We start from the raw sequence: 18,229 nt of genomic DNA on the forward strand, positions 1-18,229 counted from the left end.
GATGCATTTAGAAATACTCACAGAAACTTAAATTCAATGGTAAGCGTTTTGACTAGAAGTCGACTGGACGAAATGCGTCTGTCACCTAACCACGAACTTACAACACCTCTGTTGATAAACAAGCCAGGTTTTATCAGCTGAAGAAAAAGAAAGTCTTAAAAAGAGATAACAACAGTTAACTTCTTGTCTTTTCCTCTGTTACTCTGAACTTTAGACCTGCCGGAGGCCTGCTTATCTGAGCTACACTGTGCAGATAAGGAGGTCTCAGTGTAGAGCAGGGATGAGGAGACTGTGTGGGTATGTAACACACCTTTTAACACACTCTTAAAATAAAGTGTTATGAAGAACAAGGAATAATTGGACGACCAAAAAACACTTTAAAAGCACAGTACAAAACTCGCCAATTATCCTCATGCAAGCAAACTGACTACTGCAATAGCTGCCTGCGGAGTGGGCCTCAAGAGAATAATGCTCCTACACTTATTTTTTTTTTCTTACTAGTTTTGTGAACTTTAAAACTATCCAGTAAATCTGTCTCTTTTTATGCTGAAAGCAGAAATAAACCTAAAAACACTTAATGGCCTGCATTATACATCATGGTGGCTGTGCCTCAGTCTATGTATACGGTGCCAACAGACCTAGGGTTTGTCTGAGTTGTAGATTCTCATTATCTGGCTCTTAAGTATCTGATGGAATGGGGTATTTCACAAGCCTTCATGTTGCAACCTTTCAGACAGACTCAAGTTGGTTTAAATTTGCCAATAAATATGTTTAAAGTTAGAAGGGACTAAGAAATTGTCCATTTCCAAGTATCAACCTTTATCTATTTATTTATTTATTTATTTATTTTTGAGATATCTAACTTGCTTTGAACAGAGATTAAAAATAATAAAAAAAAAACAACAACTCAGAAAGTATATCTTTCTTGAACATATTCCAGACATACCACCACTGCCCCTCCTTCCCTGCCCACAGGCTTATTTTTTTGTTTTGTATACACTGAAGTAACTCAACTTGGACTTTTACTGACTCATAAAAATGTCCAAATCGGTAAATACATGGAATATAACCATCCTACATACCGTCTATATGGGTTTGTGTTATTTGGACTGGAGGTGTATTCCATAAAGAGGATTAATAACAAAGATGTATTTTGTCTGTAAGAAGTAAACTGTTGTTGCATGCATTGGTAACACATTACTCATGAAGATCTTTTCCATATGTGAGGAGATACTGAACAGGGGGATTAGAGAGACCTTACAAGATTGGATTTTAACAAAGGAACACCTGAATCTCAAGCTTTCCCTGGCCAAAAAATGATCTTTCGGGATTTGCACATCGTAAAATGGGAAGAACAACTAGCTGAGCAAGCTTGCTCACACAGACAGGGCTTTACAGCACCAGGAGCACGTGGATGTTCTTCCCAGTCACAGGGTTGACTATGTGTATGGCTTTGTTAGCTGTAGCTCCAGTGACTAATGCAATAAAGCAGCAGGTTGTAACATACAGAAAGCTATTAGTGGGAGAGCAACCTCAGAGATTTCAGTCAAGCTGATAAGTGATAAGTGTCAGTGGACTGCATCTCTAAAAAACAGATTCTTATCCCTGGTAACCTTTGCTACACACCTTCACCAGAGGCCCCAGGTAATGTCCCTACATGCCACAAAGAATACTGAGGATGAAATTAGGGCCCATAATGAAAAACATGATAAATTTGAGGGTCTCATCTTAATTTCGACTGGACAGTCAGACACGTTTCTGCAAGGGATTATCAGCTGCCAGAATCTGGCCACAACAGAAATGCCTGGAAGACAAAATATCCTTGTGCTAAGTTGGGTGGTCTGTGTGGAACACTCACTAGCATGCCTGCACCCCCTACGGACACATGATTACCTTCAGCCTCCACTGCTATCAAAACTGCTTTTTATTTTGTATTTATAATTTTTCTTTGCAACTCAACAAGAATAGTTGTTTTCTATAAATAAAAAAATAAAAAAACTAATACTTGATAAACGGTTCTGACAATATTGTGTATCTGCTGTAGAAGCACAGGCTAAAGAAATATCAGACAGCTTGTGAAGGTTTTCAATCAGCTCCTCCATTTCAAAATAAAAGATTGGTGCATTTTATTGTTAATCCTTTGGTGAGGTTGAAAGTATACTGCACCTCGTCAGCAGAATGTTTAAAACGAGGCATTGCAAAACATTCAAAATGATTAATTACAAACCTAAAAAAATAACTACTATTCACTTTTCAAAATGGTGAGCAAGTAGGTTTTTTTTTGGTTGAAATTTAACCGGCTTTAGTTACTTTTTCACAAGTAGGCGTGGAATCTGTTAAAGTACTGAATGGCAAAGCTTTCACTCTCAGGATCACTCAGAGCAACTCACACTTACACAAGAGGACAGCAGTGCGATGCACAGGCGATGTGTTTTTAGAATATGTGCCATTATTAACAGCTCTAAACCCCACAAGGAAGACAGCAGGGGGAATTGAAGACAAATAACAAAAGAGAAAAATCAACCACAGTACTTCAGCTTTTCCTTTCTGCCTTTACATTATCAGATGTTTAGGATTCTGAGTAATCTATTGATAAAGTCTTCAAACTTAATATGCACATAAGAAAACAACTCCTCTATAACGCGATCCTAAACAGACCACCAACGAAACTACAAAGATCTTGCAGCAATGCGTCTCATTGTCCATCCTGTACTGAATAAGGATGAGCAGAGCATCATACCTCTCATAAAAATATACAGCACAATCTTCAGTGGCTATGTACATGTATTATTAACATGTAAAATAAATATGTTTGTAGATTAGTAAGAATTAGTAATATGATATGATTATAAATATGATTACAAATACAAAACTACTATTTATACAAAAAGTATAAATATTACACCACTCATATGTATTTTTTTTTAATAACATTAATTGTAATATTTTCTAATCTTTCTTTGGCAGTTTAAATTATGAGTGACACAAGTTAAATAAAACTAAATGCTATCAATGCTGAAATGAATCTGATACAAACAGAGCTAGTTAGAAAAAAAAAAAGTTTGGGCACACAACAGTTTGCCAGGAACTAAAACATACTGTGATAAGTCAAACTCATACTTACCACTAACAGCTGATGTGTAAGAAAAACTGACCATTTTCCCCCTGAAAAATGTGGTCACCAACAACAAGCTATTCAACTCAAGTAGCAGACTGTTGATTCTCTGCAGGCAGCTGGAAGCTCACCCGTGGGATCCCTCCTGGCCCTCTGGTTATCAGCCTGGGTTTCACAAAGCTCTTTGTACCTCCTCCTGGAGAGAACCAATGTACTGTGCTATCTCAAAATACCACCTCTGTCACGGGCTTAATTAGTGCCTCAGGTTCCATCGGCTTTCTGTTCACATGTAAAGAGACTTAGCCAAGGGGCGTGGCCTCAGCTTAGGTGTTAGTTTGCACCTTGGTGTCAGTAGCTCTGCACTTTTTGTCACCACAGAGATTCCTGTTTCTATAATAAACAATGCTAGAATACCCCTCACCACCACATTAGTAATAGAACATTACAAATCCACTTGCAACATTTGCATCTCTTTTTATTAAAAAAACAGAACTTTTTCAAAAGCAAATATCCCATTGATTTTACTAAAATACCCTGGATGCAGGTGACATTTAAAACATTTTGTTTTTTAATTATTTTAAAATCATAAATTAGCTGATAAGCCTCTTAAACGGTTACGCTGCTAAAATACCTTAAGGTTCAGTTAGTAATACAGCAACACAAATACAAATACAAAAACGTAACTCCAAAACAAATGAACAAAATGCAGAGAGTGCTTTATGTATAGTACTGTATGGAGCTGGACTAATATGTGGACAGGGATGAGGGAAAACATGAAGTAATGGAAAGAAGTGAAAACCATCAAACCACAGCTTTCATTTCTGCAGTGAGCGAGTAGTGACTCATGTACAAAGACACCCGTACAGTCGTTCTCACAGCAAGCTTGTGCAGGTGGACTGTGAAACTGAGCCCTTGAGTTTTAGGTTAGAACACCGCCCTCCACACTGCTGGTACAAGAGCGTGACTCTGTGTGTAGACACGCACTGTTTTACTGCACGAACATTAGAGTATCACACTTTTAAATGCCATTTGTGGGAGATAAAATAATGAGGCTTGTTTTTATGCCTCACAGAGCTCATAATGTGCTAAATTAATTTGCTTTTGCAATCTTATGAAATGAGCAACAGTGTCTGGGTGGCCTGAGTGGTCAAGATCAAGCAGGAAACACACAAACGATTAATTTAATTTTAAACACAGGATGCTACACATTATTATTAAAGTTAATTAAAATAAAACAAGTCAAACAAAAATAAAGCGCCCACTTACCGCTGGCTTTTTAAACACTTTACTATCAAAGTCTAAATGCATACAAGCATCTATGCCCTTTTATAATCCCCTGCCTTTTGCAGGTGGATTGATTAATCCTTAATTGATTAATTGTATTGCCAATCAAAGGCTCCAGTTTCCTCCATTCCAGCCACATTCCCACATGGCTGGAATGGAGGGAGTCAGGGATATATTTTCCTGCAGGGATAGGGTATAACCCCATCCCTGCGGAACTAAACCAAATCTACTGATCATGTGACCGGAGAACCTCACCCTGCCACACCAACCCCTTCCAACTGTCTCGACCTATTTTGAAAATTTAAAACATTCTGCTTACAGACACAATGTGTTCTGTCCTGATACTTTTGTTTCTTATTCATTTTATATTAAATAACTTTTCAAAGCATCAGTTTGCGTGCACATTTTTTTTTATGGAACCACAGAAGGTTCCAGTATGTAAAAAACTTTTTTTCATAATAAATAAAACCCTCCACTTTTTCTATTGAAACAACAAAGCAAACAGTAACATTGCAGCTATGCCTGCCTTTACAAACCTGCCGGACTATAACCCTCCAAGTCATATAAAAGCCCGACCCTTTAACCCATGAAGCATGCCTCACAATGCTTTTCTTTTTCATGGTTGTTGATGGATTTATGTTACTGAGGAAACACAACTGTATCTTCAACCTTCCATTTCCAGAAACAGGTCAGGGCAATTGCTTTGCAGAGTTGCCTGGGTGCTGAAGTGTTTTTTTCAAAGCTAAGCTTGGTCAGTATAAGGATGTGTTCTTGAGCTATATCAACAGGCCTCAGTTCATCTTGTGTGGGAATAAGAACGAGAGCACCATGTTTTAACCATGTCACTATTGTGCATTAGTTTGCAAACGTGTAAACACTAAGTAGCATTAATAAAGTGTAACGCATGTTACAGTTATATCTGAAATGCATACCGCCTGTTTCAGATTCCTTTTAAAGCAATACTACTTCATACATTTCGGACAGCAATTTCATCCCTATGTTGTTAGTTCAGCTTTCATTTCCACATTTCAGTGAGCCTCTTTGCTTTGCTATCCACATCAATATATCTCTTGCTGAGAAGACATTGCTCTGTTGTTTTTAACTTTTGCAAATCCTATAAAACCAATATCATTAGATTTGCTGGAACTTCTGCAGATGATGTCATAGGGTGCAACGCCACAACACTGGATAGTAGATCAAATTTCCATTCATTATTCATTTTAAAAGAGCAAAGCTCAAAACAAAGCAGTGCTGTGTAAAATTGAGTTTGTTATGACAGTGTGATTGAAACAGAGTTACCTTTATTTTTAATTTCAAAACATATTGCACTGTGTTCAATATGGACCTTGCAATCGCACAGTCATTAAGGCACAATAGGAATGGATTTCGAACTGTTAATGATTAATAATTCTCTTGTTTATATTTAAATACTCCTTTTAGTAAGACAACTTACTATGAACATCAAAAGGATGAAGTTTCACACCAGAAGGCACAAGACTAAGCAGCTCAAATTCTTTTCTATCGTTAGTGGGTTTCAATAACAGATTAAAGCCCCCCCCCCCCCCCCCCCCCCCCCCCCCCCCCCCCCACCCCCCCCCCCCCCCCCCCCCCCCACCCCCCCCCCCCCCCCCCCCCCCCCCCCCCCCCCCCCCCCCCCCCCCCCCCCCCCCCACTGGTGAGTATTGGGTATATATTTCTTGAACATGTGCACTTTTAAACTTTTAGACAGGAAATAGTTACCTCAAAGAAATGGTAGGTGAATTCATATATTGTATGGTTTAGGATGTGTTGATATTATTTTAGCACTAACCACACAATAAAATAAAACCATTAGACTAATGCAGGAAAGAGACTTCTATTGTCTTTGTTTAAACCAGCTGGCCTCACAGAGAGGGTATTAAATAACCTCAAAGCCACTCCCTGCCGAGTGAAGCCAACATTATCACCTCCATCTTTCCTGGTTGTCCCTGTTCCCATGGACCACCCTACACCTTGGGCTGGCCCCCTCCCCAGTAGCAAGGGTCGCCCTGTCAGCTGTCAGGGCCCTGCAGTCCCTCAGGTCAGTGACGACAGCACAGGAAACGCCGCCCATGCTCACCTTACAATGTAAGTCACTAGCATGATTAAATACATTGACCTCTGACCTTCCATCTACTGTTCCCCGTTCTCACTGAACTGACCATGTTCACTTCTACACACTCTTTCCGCAGCAAAATATGTTTTCTTTTCATACCCTGGGATTCCTTCTCTGAATTCTCTGTCTCTTGGGATTCGTATCTCATTATAGAAACGGGGTTGTTTGTTTATATTACCCTCTCTTGCAGGACCAAGGGATCACTCACTCTTTAGTTTTATGAAAACTGATATGTAATTAAAAAAAAGATAATTAACTTTTCCTATTCTATTGGGATAAGCTATTTTGATTACCTTGGTAAATCTTTAAATGAGTCCTCATCCCTACCATCTACCTGGGTACTTGTGCAATAAATTAATTGGTAACATTAAAGTATCAGCCACTGATTCACAATATATTCAAATGGAATCTCACTGGAATGCATACTGTGTGCCTGGTGATGCCTGGCAGGTGGTGAGAAGAACAGTGTACAGGGAGTAGGATAACTACACGTATTGGGCAAGTTCTTGATTGCCATTTGGCCATTAACATCTCTCCTCACTGATAAACAGTCACCAGACACAATGCACAATAAAAACAAGAAACACAAAGCACCAGGGAACAATAACATTTGTGACTGAACTTTTACATTATGAGACAGTAAGTACAGTACAAATGGAGGGTTCTGTACATACACAGTCTTTGATTTTATTATAATAAAGAACAAAATGTTCTGACTACACTCCACTTGCCCGGTCAGGTCACATCTGTCTATTCTGGCATGGCCGGGGTCAACACAGCTCCTGACAGAAGATTAAGGTATGTTTCAGGAAAACCAAACGCTCAAAGCTCTAAGAAAGCTCTTTTTTTTTTTTTTTTGATGGGTTTCCAATACACATTAACATATAAGATTATCTATTCCTTGCTGTATCAAAAATTGTGGTTAAACATTTAATGGATTGGTTAGCTAGTGATGTGCATTCAAAGATAAGACTAACCAGAGAGTATTCATGAAATATTAAACAACAGAAACTCCAAATTCTATGCAGCTTCCAATGTGGTCAACCTGTACAGAATAACATGCCTGTCAGGAATGATATGAATCCTGTTTGGGCATAGTCAGAACGACTGAGGGACAGTCTTCTGTACATGGTTAAGAAGCAAATAGGTCCACCTGTGGATGTACTGTTTATGCAATGTTCCTTTATGAAGCTAGGGATTTCCCTTTGTGCCACATTCCCCCACGATGGCTTTCCAGTGTGGGTAATTGCTCACCAGGGATAGAATTTGACAACCCAAACAAATTTCACTAAATCCAAACTAAAGGTCCCTGAGGGGCAAAATGGGCTGACCTTTAACTGAGCTCCAGCCATACATTCATTTTGCGTCTTTGCTGTCCCACATTGTCAGACAAGAACCGACAGTAAAGTCAATGGCTTAGTCTTTGGTGACATAAAGCAGAGTTAAGATATATAGTATAGCCCAGATCTAGAAAAAGGATATCGACTACAGCTGCGTTTTCCTGTTGCCCCCGACAACAACTTCTATCAACAGACCCTTATGCTTCCTTTCCGTACTCTACACCAGCATCGTTTCTTAAACTGCTTTCCTAAAGACTAGGCTGCATTTCAGTCAAAACCCAAACAACAACCCTTGTTGGAGGAACCCGACTGTGCAGGAAGCAACACAATATGTTACATTAAACTGGAATAAAATGACTGCTGTTTCTCTGCTGCATTAAATAATCATGTTCCTCCTGATTAGAAAACAACAGGGGCTTAACTCCAATCACTCTTGTGTTCCAGGACAAACTAAAGAAATAAGTCAATAGTATGCAGTAACAATGCTCTGTTGCTCTGTTACTTTTGTATCATACTTTAAGGGTAGTTTGTTAGAGAGCTGATGATGCCTGCAATGCTGGGTATACTGTATCTCAATGAAAACGTGCCTTATTAACCCAAAACTGCTTCTGGAACTGCAGCCCTGGAATCATGTCAGCCCTGCCCCCCCCCCCCCTCCACTCCCCAATTCCATGTCTGTAAGGCAAGTGGAAAGTCATAAATTCAACAAGACCAACATGTACAGGACACAAGGCTCATCCGCTACAAGTGTGTATGTGAACATCCTTCCTCTGCTGGGACCAGATACATCATTTCCAAAGTGACAATTGCTGTTTACGGCTGGAAATGACAAACTGGATCCAGCCATACAACTTGGCTGAGAAGCGCATTTCCTTAAAAGTTCATGAGGTGTGTTTGCCAAAAGACAATCACAGTACTGCACAGCGTGACGGAACCAGAATGAACAAAGAGAGCGAGATCTGGGTTTAAACATAAAGAATGACAATTGAAACAGGAGATAAAGTATTGCAGAAATATACAACTAATAATGTGTTTTAAAAATGTATATTACAATTACATTTTCTTTGAAAGAACTTAAAACCTAAAAAATATCCCCGGAAAGCCTTTTCATGACTAAAAACTTAATTGAATTTTGCCACGTAGTTTGTAGATTTTCCACAGTCTATGAGACCAGAGGCTCCTGAGCTGTTGTACACCTGCTCGTTCACTTACCAGCTTTGATGTTGGTTTGTGTTTCTACAAAGGAGGGGCTGCTCTTTGAAGTTTTCTGTTTCAAGGTCCTGAGACCCACACCACCACAGAAGCTTCAAAAAGCTGTTGTTACGTGCAAGAATGATGTTTGTTTAGCTAATCAAATGTTTCCACATTATTACTGCAGTTACTAACCGTACTAGTATGCATGGGGAACACGAGGCACATAGCAGCTTGCACACTGTGAAGGTGCTCCAAGCCGTTTTCACAATGGGGTTGTACAGTAAGCACAATTAGGGGTATCTAATTACTCTTGAACACAGTGTTAAATGTGGCCTTTACTTGATCACACCAATCTTCTCCTGCTGACCAGATACCCTTTCACTGTCCAGGTTTGTGTATAATGCAGATATGTATAGCAAAAAGACTCACTAAGTTCTCAGTGTAGTCCTATCACCATGGGAACAGAATTTGAGAGGCATTCTAATTTGGCCAGTGACACTAATGAAATAGTGAGATCTTTAATGTGTAATCCGAAGTACAGCACCAATAGCACTTAACACCATGCAAGGGTATTGACTGAGCCCCAATGGAAGAATTATCCCTACTGATCCACAATATTAAGCACCTAGAGTCTCATACCTGTAACTATCCTTACTGCAGTCCATATTTCAAACTGCTTCTAGTACCATGTTTGTCTCTGTGTTATTGTAATACAACATAAGCCACCAGAACATCGAGCAGGGGCGGTGAGAAAAGTTTGGTTGTAATGGGTCCACGTTTAGTCAGTAGCCAATTCTGTATCTTATTTACAACCTTACCCATATGTAGTGTAGAAGTCCCTTAGTAAAGGTCAACAAAGTTCAGCAAACCCTTTTTATTTTGATCTGCACTAGGGGAGAACAAAACAGACAAATTAGCTTGGAGATGAATCTTTCCAGCACTGATAAAATTCCATTTAAGATCAATGATCCACTCTGTACCCTTCTATTACTGCCTCTTTGATTTCCACTCCCAACTTTATGAAAGAAGTGACTCAACACGCTTAAACAATGGGGGTCTTCAGCCTTCAGCCATTTCTCATGTAGCATATCTTAAAACTAGTCAGAGTGCTGTATGATTTCATTGGGCAGCTATGTGTCGGAGCAGTGTGGATTTTTTGCAAGTGAATTCCAGTCTTTGGGATACAGTCAGTGATTTGTATAAAGCTTTCTCCATTGTTGTGCGATTAAGAGTAGCTGCTTTGTCCAGATTTTTTAAATATATTTTTGGAACTACTGCTGCCTTCTAATATTCAACGAGCCACTAACCAATTGTATGAAGCTTATTGTGAAGCGACACAGTTTCAAGGGACAGTTTGATTTTAGAGAGGATTAGAAGTTTATTATCATTTTTTAAACACTGTTAAAGTTTAAGACAACGCTTATAAAAAAAAAAAAAAAAAATCTTTAAAAAAGTTTGGTGAATAGGGCCCACTAAAATACTACCACACCACCACCACTAGAAATGTCCAAAGAAAATGTTCTCACTAGTCTTTTCATAGCTGGACCATAGACCAAACACACTACAGTACGTCAGTGGCAGGCCACACTGCTGACGCTGCTTACATTTGAGAAATTTGATCCGACAGGTTTAGGCCTTGTAAAATAAACACTCATGCTATTTTTTTAGCTGCCAGTGTTTCGCTACGATAACATTAAATAAGCATGTTGATGTGTTACTATTTCAGTCAAATGTCAGCACATTCACTGGAGGATAAATGATGAGCTAACAGTGGAGGCTAAAGGGAATAAAACGCTGACTTGAAAAACAAGAAATAAACAAACCAGAATATCAACGTAAGGGCTTCCATCTACAGCTATGGTGTTTTGTTACAGATGCGCAACTTTAACTGTTTATTTTTCCTTTCGGAAGAAAATGGTGCAGACTTTGCACAGGACCAAAAGCACACGCCTGATTTAAAAAAAAAAAAAAAAGAGTTTGAGTCCTGCAAGACTATTACAGGGCTGGGCCACAAGAAAATCTCCCAGTTATTCAAAGTCAACCACTAGTTCCCAAAAGACTGGGATTAGCACAGCCAGTCACTTCTTAAAATGAGATGTGTATCTACCCCCTCTACCACATTAAAATGATTTATATATACAGTGCCTTGCAAAAGTATTCAGACCCCTGACCAATTCTCTCATATTACCGAATTACAAATGGTACATTGAAATTTCGTTCTGTTTGATATTTTATTTTTAAACACTGAAACTCAGAATCAATTATTGTAAGGTGACACTGGTTTCATGGGAAATATTTTTAAGAAAAATAAAAAACTGAAATATCTTGCTTGCATAAGTATTCAACCCCTGTGCTGTGGAAGCTCCCAGTTTGCACCGATGAAAGAAATTGCCCTAACGAGGACACAATTACCTTACCATTGGCCTCCACCTGTGAATCATTAAAGTTGCTGTCACATTTTCTGGATAAAAACCCCACTGTTGAGGATCATTGGTAAGGCTGTGAATCTGAAGGAAAATGAAAACCAAAGAGCATTCTACAGAAGTTAGAGATAAAGTAATACAAATGCATAGGTTAGGGAACGGGTACAAAATAATATCCAAGTGTTTGGATATCCCAGTGAGCACAGTTGGATCAATAATCAGGAAGTGGAAGCTGCATGACACCACCCAGGCACTACCAAGAAAAGGCCATCCCTCAAAATTTAGCGCTCAAACAAGAAGGAGACTTGTGAGAGAAACCACAGAGAGGCCAACAATCACTTTGAAGGAGCTACAGAGTTCAGTGGCTGGGAGTGGAGTAATGGTGCACCAGTCAACCATATCAAGAGCTCTGCATAACACTGGCCTGTATGGGAGGGTGGCAAGAAAGAAGCCGTTACTCAAAAAGTACCATCTGAAAGCACATCTGGAGTTTGCCAGAAAGCATGAGAGTGACCCAGCTGCGATGTGGAAAAAGGTTTTGTGGTCAGATGAGACCAAGATAGAGATTTTTTGGCCAAAACTCAATGCGCTATGTGTGGCGCAAACCTAACACTGCCCATGCCTCAAGACACACCATCCCTACAGTGAAGTACGGTGGTGGCAGCATCTTGCTGTGGGGATGCTTCTCATCAGCAGGGACTGGGCATCTTGTTACAATTGAAGTAAGAATGGATGGAGCAAAGTACAGGAAAATACTGCAAGAGAATCTGTTTCAGTCTGCTAAAAAACTGAAGCTTGGGAGGAAATTCAACTTTCAGCAGGACAATGATCCCAAGGCCAAAGCAACACTGGAGTGGCTCAAGAACAAAAAGGTGAATGTCCTACAGTGGCTCAGTCAAAGTCCTGATCTCAATCCCATTGAGAATCTGTGGCATTATTTGAAAAATACGTTCCACAAGTGCCGTCCAACCAACCTGAACAACCTGGAGCAAATCTGCCAAGAAGAATGGGCCAAAATCACTCCGACACTGTGTGCAAAGCTGGTACATAGTTACCCCAAAAGACTTAAAGCTGTTATGTGTGGGGGTTGAATACTTATGCAAGCAAGATATTTCAGTTTTTTATTTTTCTTAAAAATATTTTCCAACATAAAACCAATGTCACCTTACAATAATTGATTGATTAAGTGTTTTAAAATAAAATATCGAACAGAACGAAATTTCAACGTATCTAAATTCAACGTATCTTTCAACTGTATATAAAAACTGCAACATAGACCACAATATATCATGTTTTGTATGAATATCTATCTGATAAGGATACGGAAACAAGTTGTCAATTGTCTTGGTTACAAATGATAGAAATATTGAAATGCTGTATTTAAATAAATGATACACAGGTCTTTTATACTTTCCATTGCTTGAGACTTCACACTAGACCTGTCTTGCCAATAGCAGCATTTATTAACATATATGTAGGTAGAATAAAAAACAAATATGTAGAATACTTTATTTGTGCCTTGTTAATGGTTTCCATTTCTTGAATGTGAACAATCCCCAAGATTTTCAGAAAGAACTGTGAATGTAAGCTTGTGATGTATCGGATCTGTCTCACTACAGCTATTCTCCAAGCAATTCCCTCCCCCCACAAAAAAATGTTTTGTTATTTATTTGGACAATGTTTGTAGGGAACATACAAGGTATTGCCTCTGCTCCAAGGAGCACAATATAATACGTGGTTGTTTCCAAATTGAGGATTTTCTTGGTTACCATCAGGTTTTAGGAAGGAAATATAGTCATCCTGGAGAACAATGGAGAAGGAACAATACTGGATTATCCTGGCATGGGGTCAGGCATTTTCTGGTGATGTTGTTTCCTTTGCATTTTCCACCAATCAGACAACAGATGTGGGGAGAACCTTCATGCACCTCTTTGAAGTGTTTTCCAATTCCACACTCTCATTCTTTCTTCCAATTCCACACTCTCATTCTTTCTTCCAATTCCACATTCTCATTCTTTCATTGGTACTGCATGTCATATTCACAGCCCAGTCAGCAATAGAGGCAGGTTTAACTCTTTAACCCCCAACACATTTCTGCAGGTTTTAGACAAATCTAGTATCATTCCAGTCCACAAATGGAAATGAGTATATAACTCTTCCTTAAGTAATCTGAATTCATTTTATTCTAGAACTTGTTGGACAATAGATCTTGCATCACTATTAGGGTGCTTTTATTTGGATAATAAGACTGGATTAAAATAGAGTAGCCCTTGTGAGGCATCGACAAACAACCCAATGTTCATTACAGGTTAATGAGTTTAACCGGAGGGTGTTTATTATGATAATGTAAATATAAGGGGGGATATTTATCTAAACCTAACTCATTTCCTATTTCTTTGTATGCCTAAAAATACCTTTCAGTCGCTAAAAAAAAAAAAACATCACAAACATTTTTTCGACTGATTATTTTTTCCTGTTGTTTGCACAAATAGAACGGACGGACCTAGATTGTTTCCAGGATGGGAGCAGAAGAGGAAGTATTTCTTTGAGCAATAAACAGCGCCCAGGCCCTGGTCTTCACTTGTTGCAGTGGAGGGAAACATCTACGTGAGTGTGGCCTCAGAGGAAGGAGCCACAGGGATCTGAATAATCTAAAGAAAACGGATGTGTCTGTGTTGAGTTCCCAGGGGGCAGAGCGACAAGGTTAGGAATCCCTGAGAGGGGGAACACTCTCTTAGCACAGACCCGCCCTGGAAACTCATACAACTTAAAAAAAAAAAATGGCAGTGGAAACTCCAGTGGTTTCTCATGCTGGACTGTATTTCTGTGTAGTTTGCAGCCCAATCCACTAGAAAGCATACTAGTGGTCAAGGGCAATATATTCCCCCTTTTCCCCCAAAGGTAATACAAATCGAGTGAACTGTGAAACTGCAGGAGTGTGATTTGTACGGGTTAATTAAACAAACCAAATACCTTAAATCAGTGAAATTAAACCCAGTGGTTTTTTATAATGCGTGAAATCGCCTGGTCTACATCTGCCAAGATCAAATCATTATAACATCATTTAAAGCTCTTGTCTGTGACAGAGATAGCCAGAGATATGACAGATGTCTCTTTCTATATGTGAAATTGCATGCCTATCTTTAAAGATGGTCACTTTTGATATCTATGAAATCTAGCTTTGAAGATAAAATATCAACTTTTGTCCCCCTTCGCATACCAGTTAGATGTGCCTTCATCCCAAAAGCGTTTCATTATTGAAACAAATCACTCCTATTAACCACATATTGGACATCGCTGAAAATGAATGTTACTTTTGTTTTGACTCCCCTTGTCAACAGCACACACATCTGTTTGATGTAATGCTTATGGCAGCTATATCTTGTCAGAAACTCGAGTTTAAACTAAAAGCATGCTTGCGCTGATGAATGTATTAACCAAGTTTCATCATGTGGTTCTCTACATATCTGTACAATTATAAAGCAGGGCTGTCCAATCACAATTGCTGGGGATATGCATACTAACAGCAGATGTGGAGCCTTCCTTAAGAGGACTGCAGTACAAGAAACAGAGTCTTTAAAGTCCTAATGAAATACCAAGGGGTTTAGAGATGCCATCCTTATACAGTCAGAATTCATGTAATCTAAACAGTGTTGTGTATAAGAACACAGTCCAGCTATCGCTCATGTGCATTTATAAGCCACTGCTTTGATATACACAGTAGACAACTTGGATTGTCTCAGACACTGCAGTGTAATATAGAATTGCTTTGTATTGCATTCGTCCTATTCATTTTTTTTCTTCTTCAAAACTGACGTTTTATTTAATTGCTTTTTAATACACCACTAAAGTGCTGTTTTCAGGTAAATACATCAATGCCGTTTCTATTTTTTTTTTTTTACTGTTTAAGTTACTTAGATGTTTCTGTTAAGGGTGAAAACCAGCTGCCATGGTGCCCTTTTTTGAAATACTTTTTTCTTTATGCTGTTTCCTGTGCTCTTGGACCACAGAGTAACTCTGAACTAATACCCTGCTGTCAGCAGCTCATACAGCAGCTCCCCTGGCATCATAACTCACAGAGTGTTAAAGGCACACAAGCCTACTTGCCAGCATGGATTTATCAAAACGCAAGAGAAACATGGGCACAGGTCACAAAATATATACTGTTAGTGACAATTTAGGCTACTAGGCTGACTGCACATCAAGTTTGAATGGGAACAAACCATTGACAACTAAAAACACAGTGAGCAAAGGCATAACACAGAAATATGTACCCTGTTGCTTGCTAGAAGGCATTTTTTAAATGCTGGTTTATACTGCAAGTCAAATTGTGCTTGTAGATGTTGGAACAGGCAGGGTGTAATTTAGGTCTCCAATTGCATGGCAGTTTGAGCAATTCCAGGTTTTTAAGTAAAAGTTGACTGCATAAAAAAAAAAAAAAAAAAAATACTCATGGTGTGTCTGATTAAGCTAAGACTAAATGCTAAAACTGCTGTGCGACTGGAGTTCTAATGATTCCCTTTACTGCTAAAAATAAGTTTGTTACAGCCCCAGGTACTCAAGGCATTTTGTATCGAAGGCATACAAAGATTTCAAGAGGATAAATCAGTGTTAATAATTCAAATGTAATATTAGCTAAGACAGGACTCATATGAAGTAAAAAATCTGACCTGACACATTTCACCCTTGTTGTTTGCTACCATATACGATGATGCTGAACACACTTATTGGTGTACCAATTTGGTCAAAATACTATCCCCTTTTTTAAACGTCTGTTTTTGCATAATGAGTTAAAACAGGAATTGAATACTTGAAAACTTTTAAACTTGTAACTAATTTGATACAAAATGCATTCACATGTGCCAGCCACATCATTTTTCAACGTGTTTTAATTTGAACTTTAAATAATTTACATTTTAAATGTGAGCACTATATTTTTAATTTTTGCCACATTCATTTTAAAGAGGTACATAAATCATAGGACACGATAAGTAAAACACATACAGCAAGACATACAATCTCAGTAACTGAAATGAAGCACTGTCAAAAAAAGGGACAGCATTTTAAATTCAATTACTGTACTTAATATATTTACTGTCTAAACTTGTCGCTGCATTTTTGTTCTATTATGTTCTACAGCATGCGTGCTGAGAGTCAAACAGTGGCATATAGAACCCACGTTTACTCAACAGCTGGGCATCGCAATTGTCATCAGCCTCAGTACGTTTACAATTGAATTAAACAGATTGCATTACACGCATCTCTTCGTATTAATCACATTAACAAATGGATTTCAACACTGCATTAGTCTACATTCACAATCATGACAGTAGGGGACATAGAAAACAAAACAAAACAAAAAACACTCGAGACAACACCGGTGTTCAAGGTACTCACCACTGTCGTTTTCCATTTCGGTGTGCTGAATTTTCCCAAAACAAACTAGTTTGTTTTCAGTTTTGTCCGGAGTTCATAATAAAAGATAAATGCCTGTGAACAGAAACACAGCTACTGTGGACATGCTGTACTGTCAACTTTCCCGGTGACTCCTAATTCTTATTTCCTCAGCTGAAACTTCCTCTGGGTCCTAGTGTTCTATACACGTCCAACATCTCTGGGAGTTGTTTATTACCAAAAAGCATGAGCTCGTTTTGAAATAAACAAACACATAAATAATATACTGGGAACTATTTAGCAGCCTATTGTAATTGTAAAACACCACCTCAGATTTTGAGCTCCTTTCGGGAAGTGCATTACAGAACATGTATTCACATATTCAAACACAGGAACAGATTCAACCAAACAGACAGCAGTGCTCTACTAATAATTAGCCTGGCTAACATGTTTATAGCAGACTGGTTGTTTTGTATGAAAGTGACATAAAGGCCGTATTAGAAGGCCGTACTGATGTTAAAGTGTTCGGTGCTGCCGATGGGTATCGGATGACTTTTTTTTTTTTTTTTTTTAAATAAAATTTCAAGGCTTTACACATGAAAACAGCAGTTTATTTAAACTGTAATTTTATTTATACATATTGATACAGTACTGACAGATAAATAAAGTAACTCGGTGTATAATAAAATAATAAATACAATTTAAAAATACCATTTGAATTACCAGACGTTATTTATAACACAGGTGCACTACACCAACCAAAAAGCACAAGGATATCCACAGCTTACTGAGGCTGTGCAATCTGTGCTGCCCTCAAACAATCCACTACCATTAATGGCATCAATTAACAACTGACATTGCTGTTAATATCATATGATATAAGCAAAAGTGTCCCTGCTAACATATCCCTGGGACTGGATACAATGAAATAAAACAAAGGGCAGCAAATGTAACTTGATAGATTACATTTCATTCTGCATTTAGTGCATCCTAAAGTTATCCAGAACTAAAATGGAGAATGCAAACTTCTTTTTAAATGCAAGAAAAAAAAAAAAAAATATCCCTCTAACATTATAAATTATGAGGAAGGGGTTAGGAGGAATTCCAGTCAAACAAAAACAAAAACAAAAAAAGGTTGTCTTTAGAAACAGAAGCAAAACAATTTAAAAAATAAAATCAAACATTTATTTTTGTGTCTTTTTCTGAAAGAAAAAAAAAAAGGCAACCACTCCACTCACTTAAAGATACCCACTAAGGGTACTTTGGTTGCATAACAGAGCCACCATACAGCACAATGCTTCAACTCATGACAGTCTTGGAGATCTTATACATTCTCTTATGTGCC

At 38.4% G+C, this 18,229-nt stretch overlaps 1 protein-coding gene across 3 annotated transcripts in view; it reads right to left on the reverse strand.

The window, feature by feature from the left end:
• LOC121297310 (actin filament-associated protein 1-like 1) overlaps nucleotides 1-17,200 on the reverse strand; it is a 36,139-nt gene extending 18,939 nt beyond the window's left edge. Inside the window, exon 1 of one of the 3 annotated variants that reach the window (XM_041223556.1) lies at nucleotides 16,888-17,200. In XM_041223556.1, the coding sequence (XP_041079490.1) occupies nucleotides 16,888-16,903 (16 nt within the window). In that variant the 5' untranslated portion in view covers nucleotides 16,904-17,200. Of the gene's footprint in view, nucleotides 1-3,124; nucleotides 3,265-16,887 lie in introns of those variants that run through there. The other 2 variants (XM_041223555.1, XM_041223554.1) reach the window with 2 other exon arrangements.
• Between the last annotated feature and the right edge of the window lie 1,029 nt (nucleotides 17,201-18,229).

Source organism: Polyodon spathula, chromosome 22 (assembly GCF_017654505.1).
Source record: "Polyodon spathula isolate WHYD16114869_AA chromosome 22, ASM1765450v1, whole genome shotgun sequence".
Taxonomy (NCBI): domain Eukaryota; kingdom Metazoa; phylum Chordata; class Actinopteri; order Acipenseriformes; family Polyodontidae; genus Polyodon; species Polyodon spathula.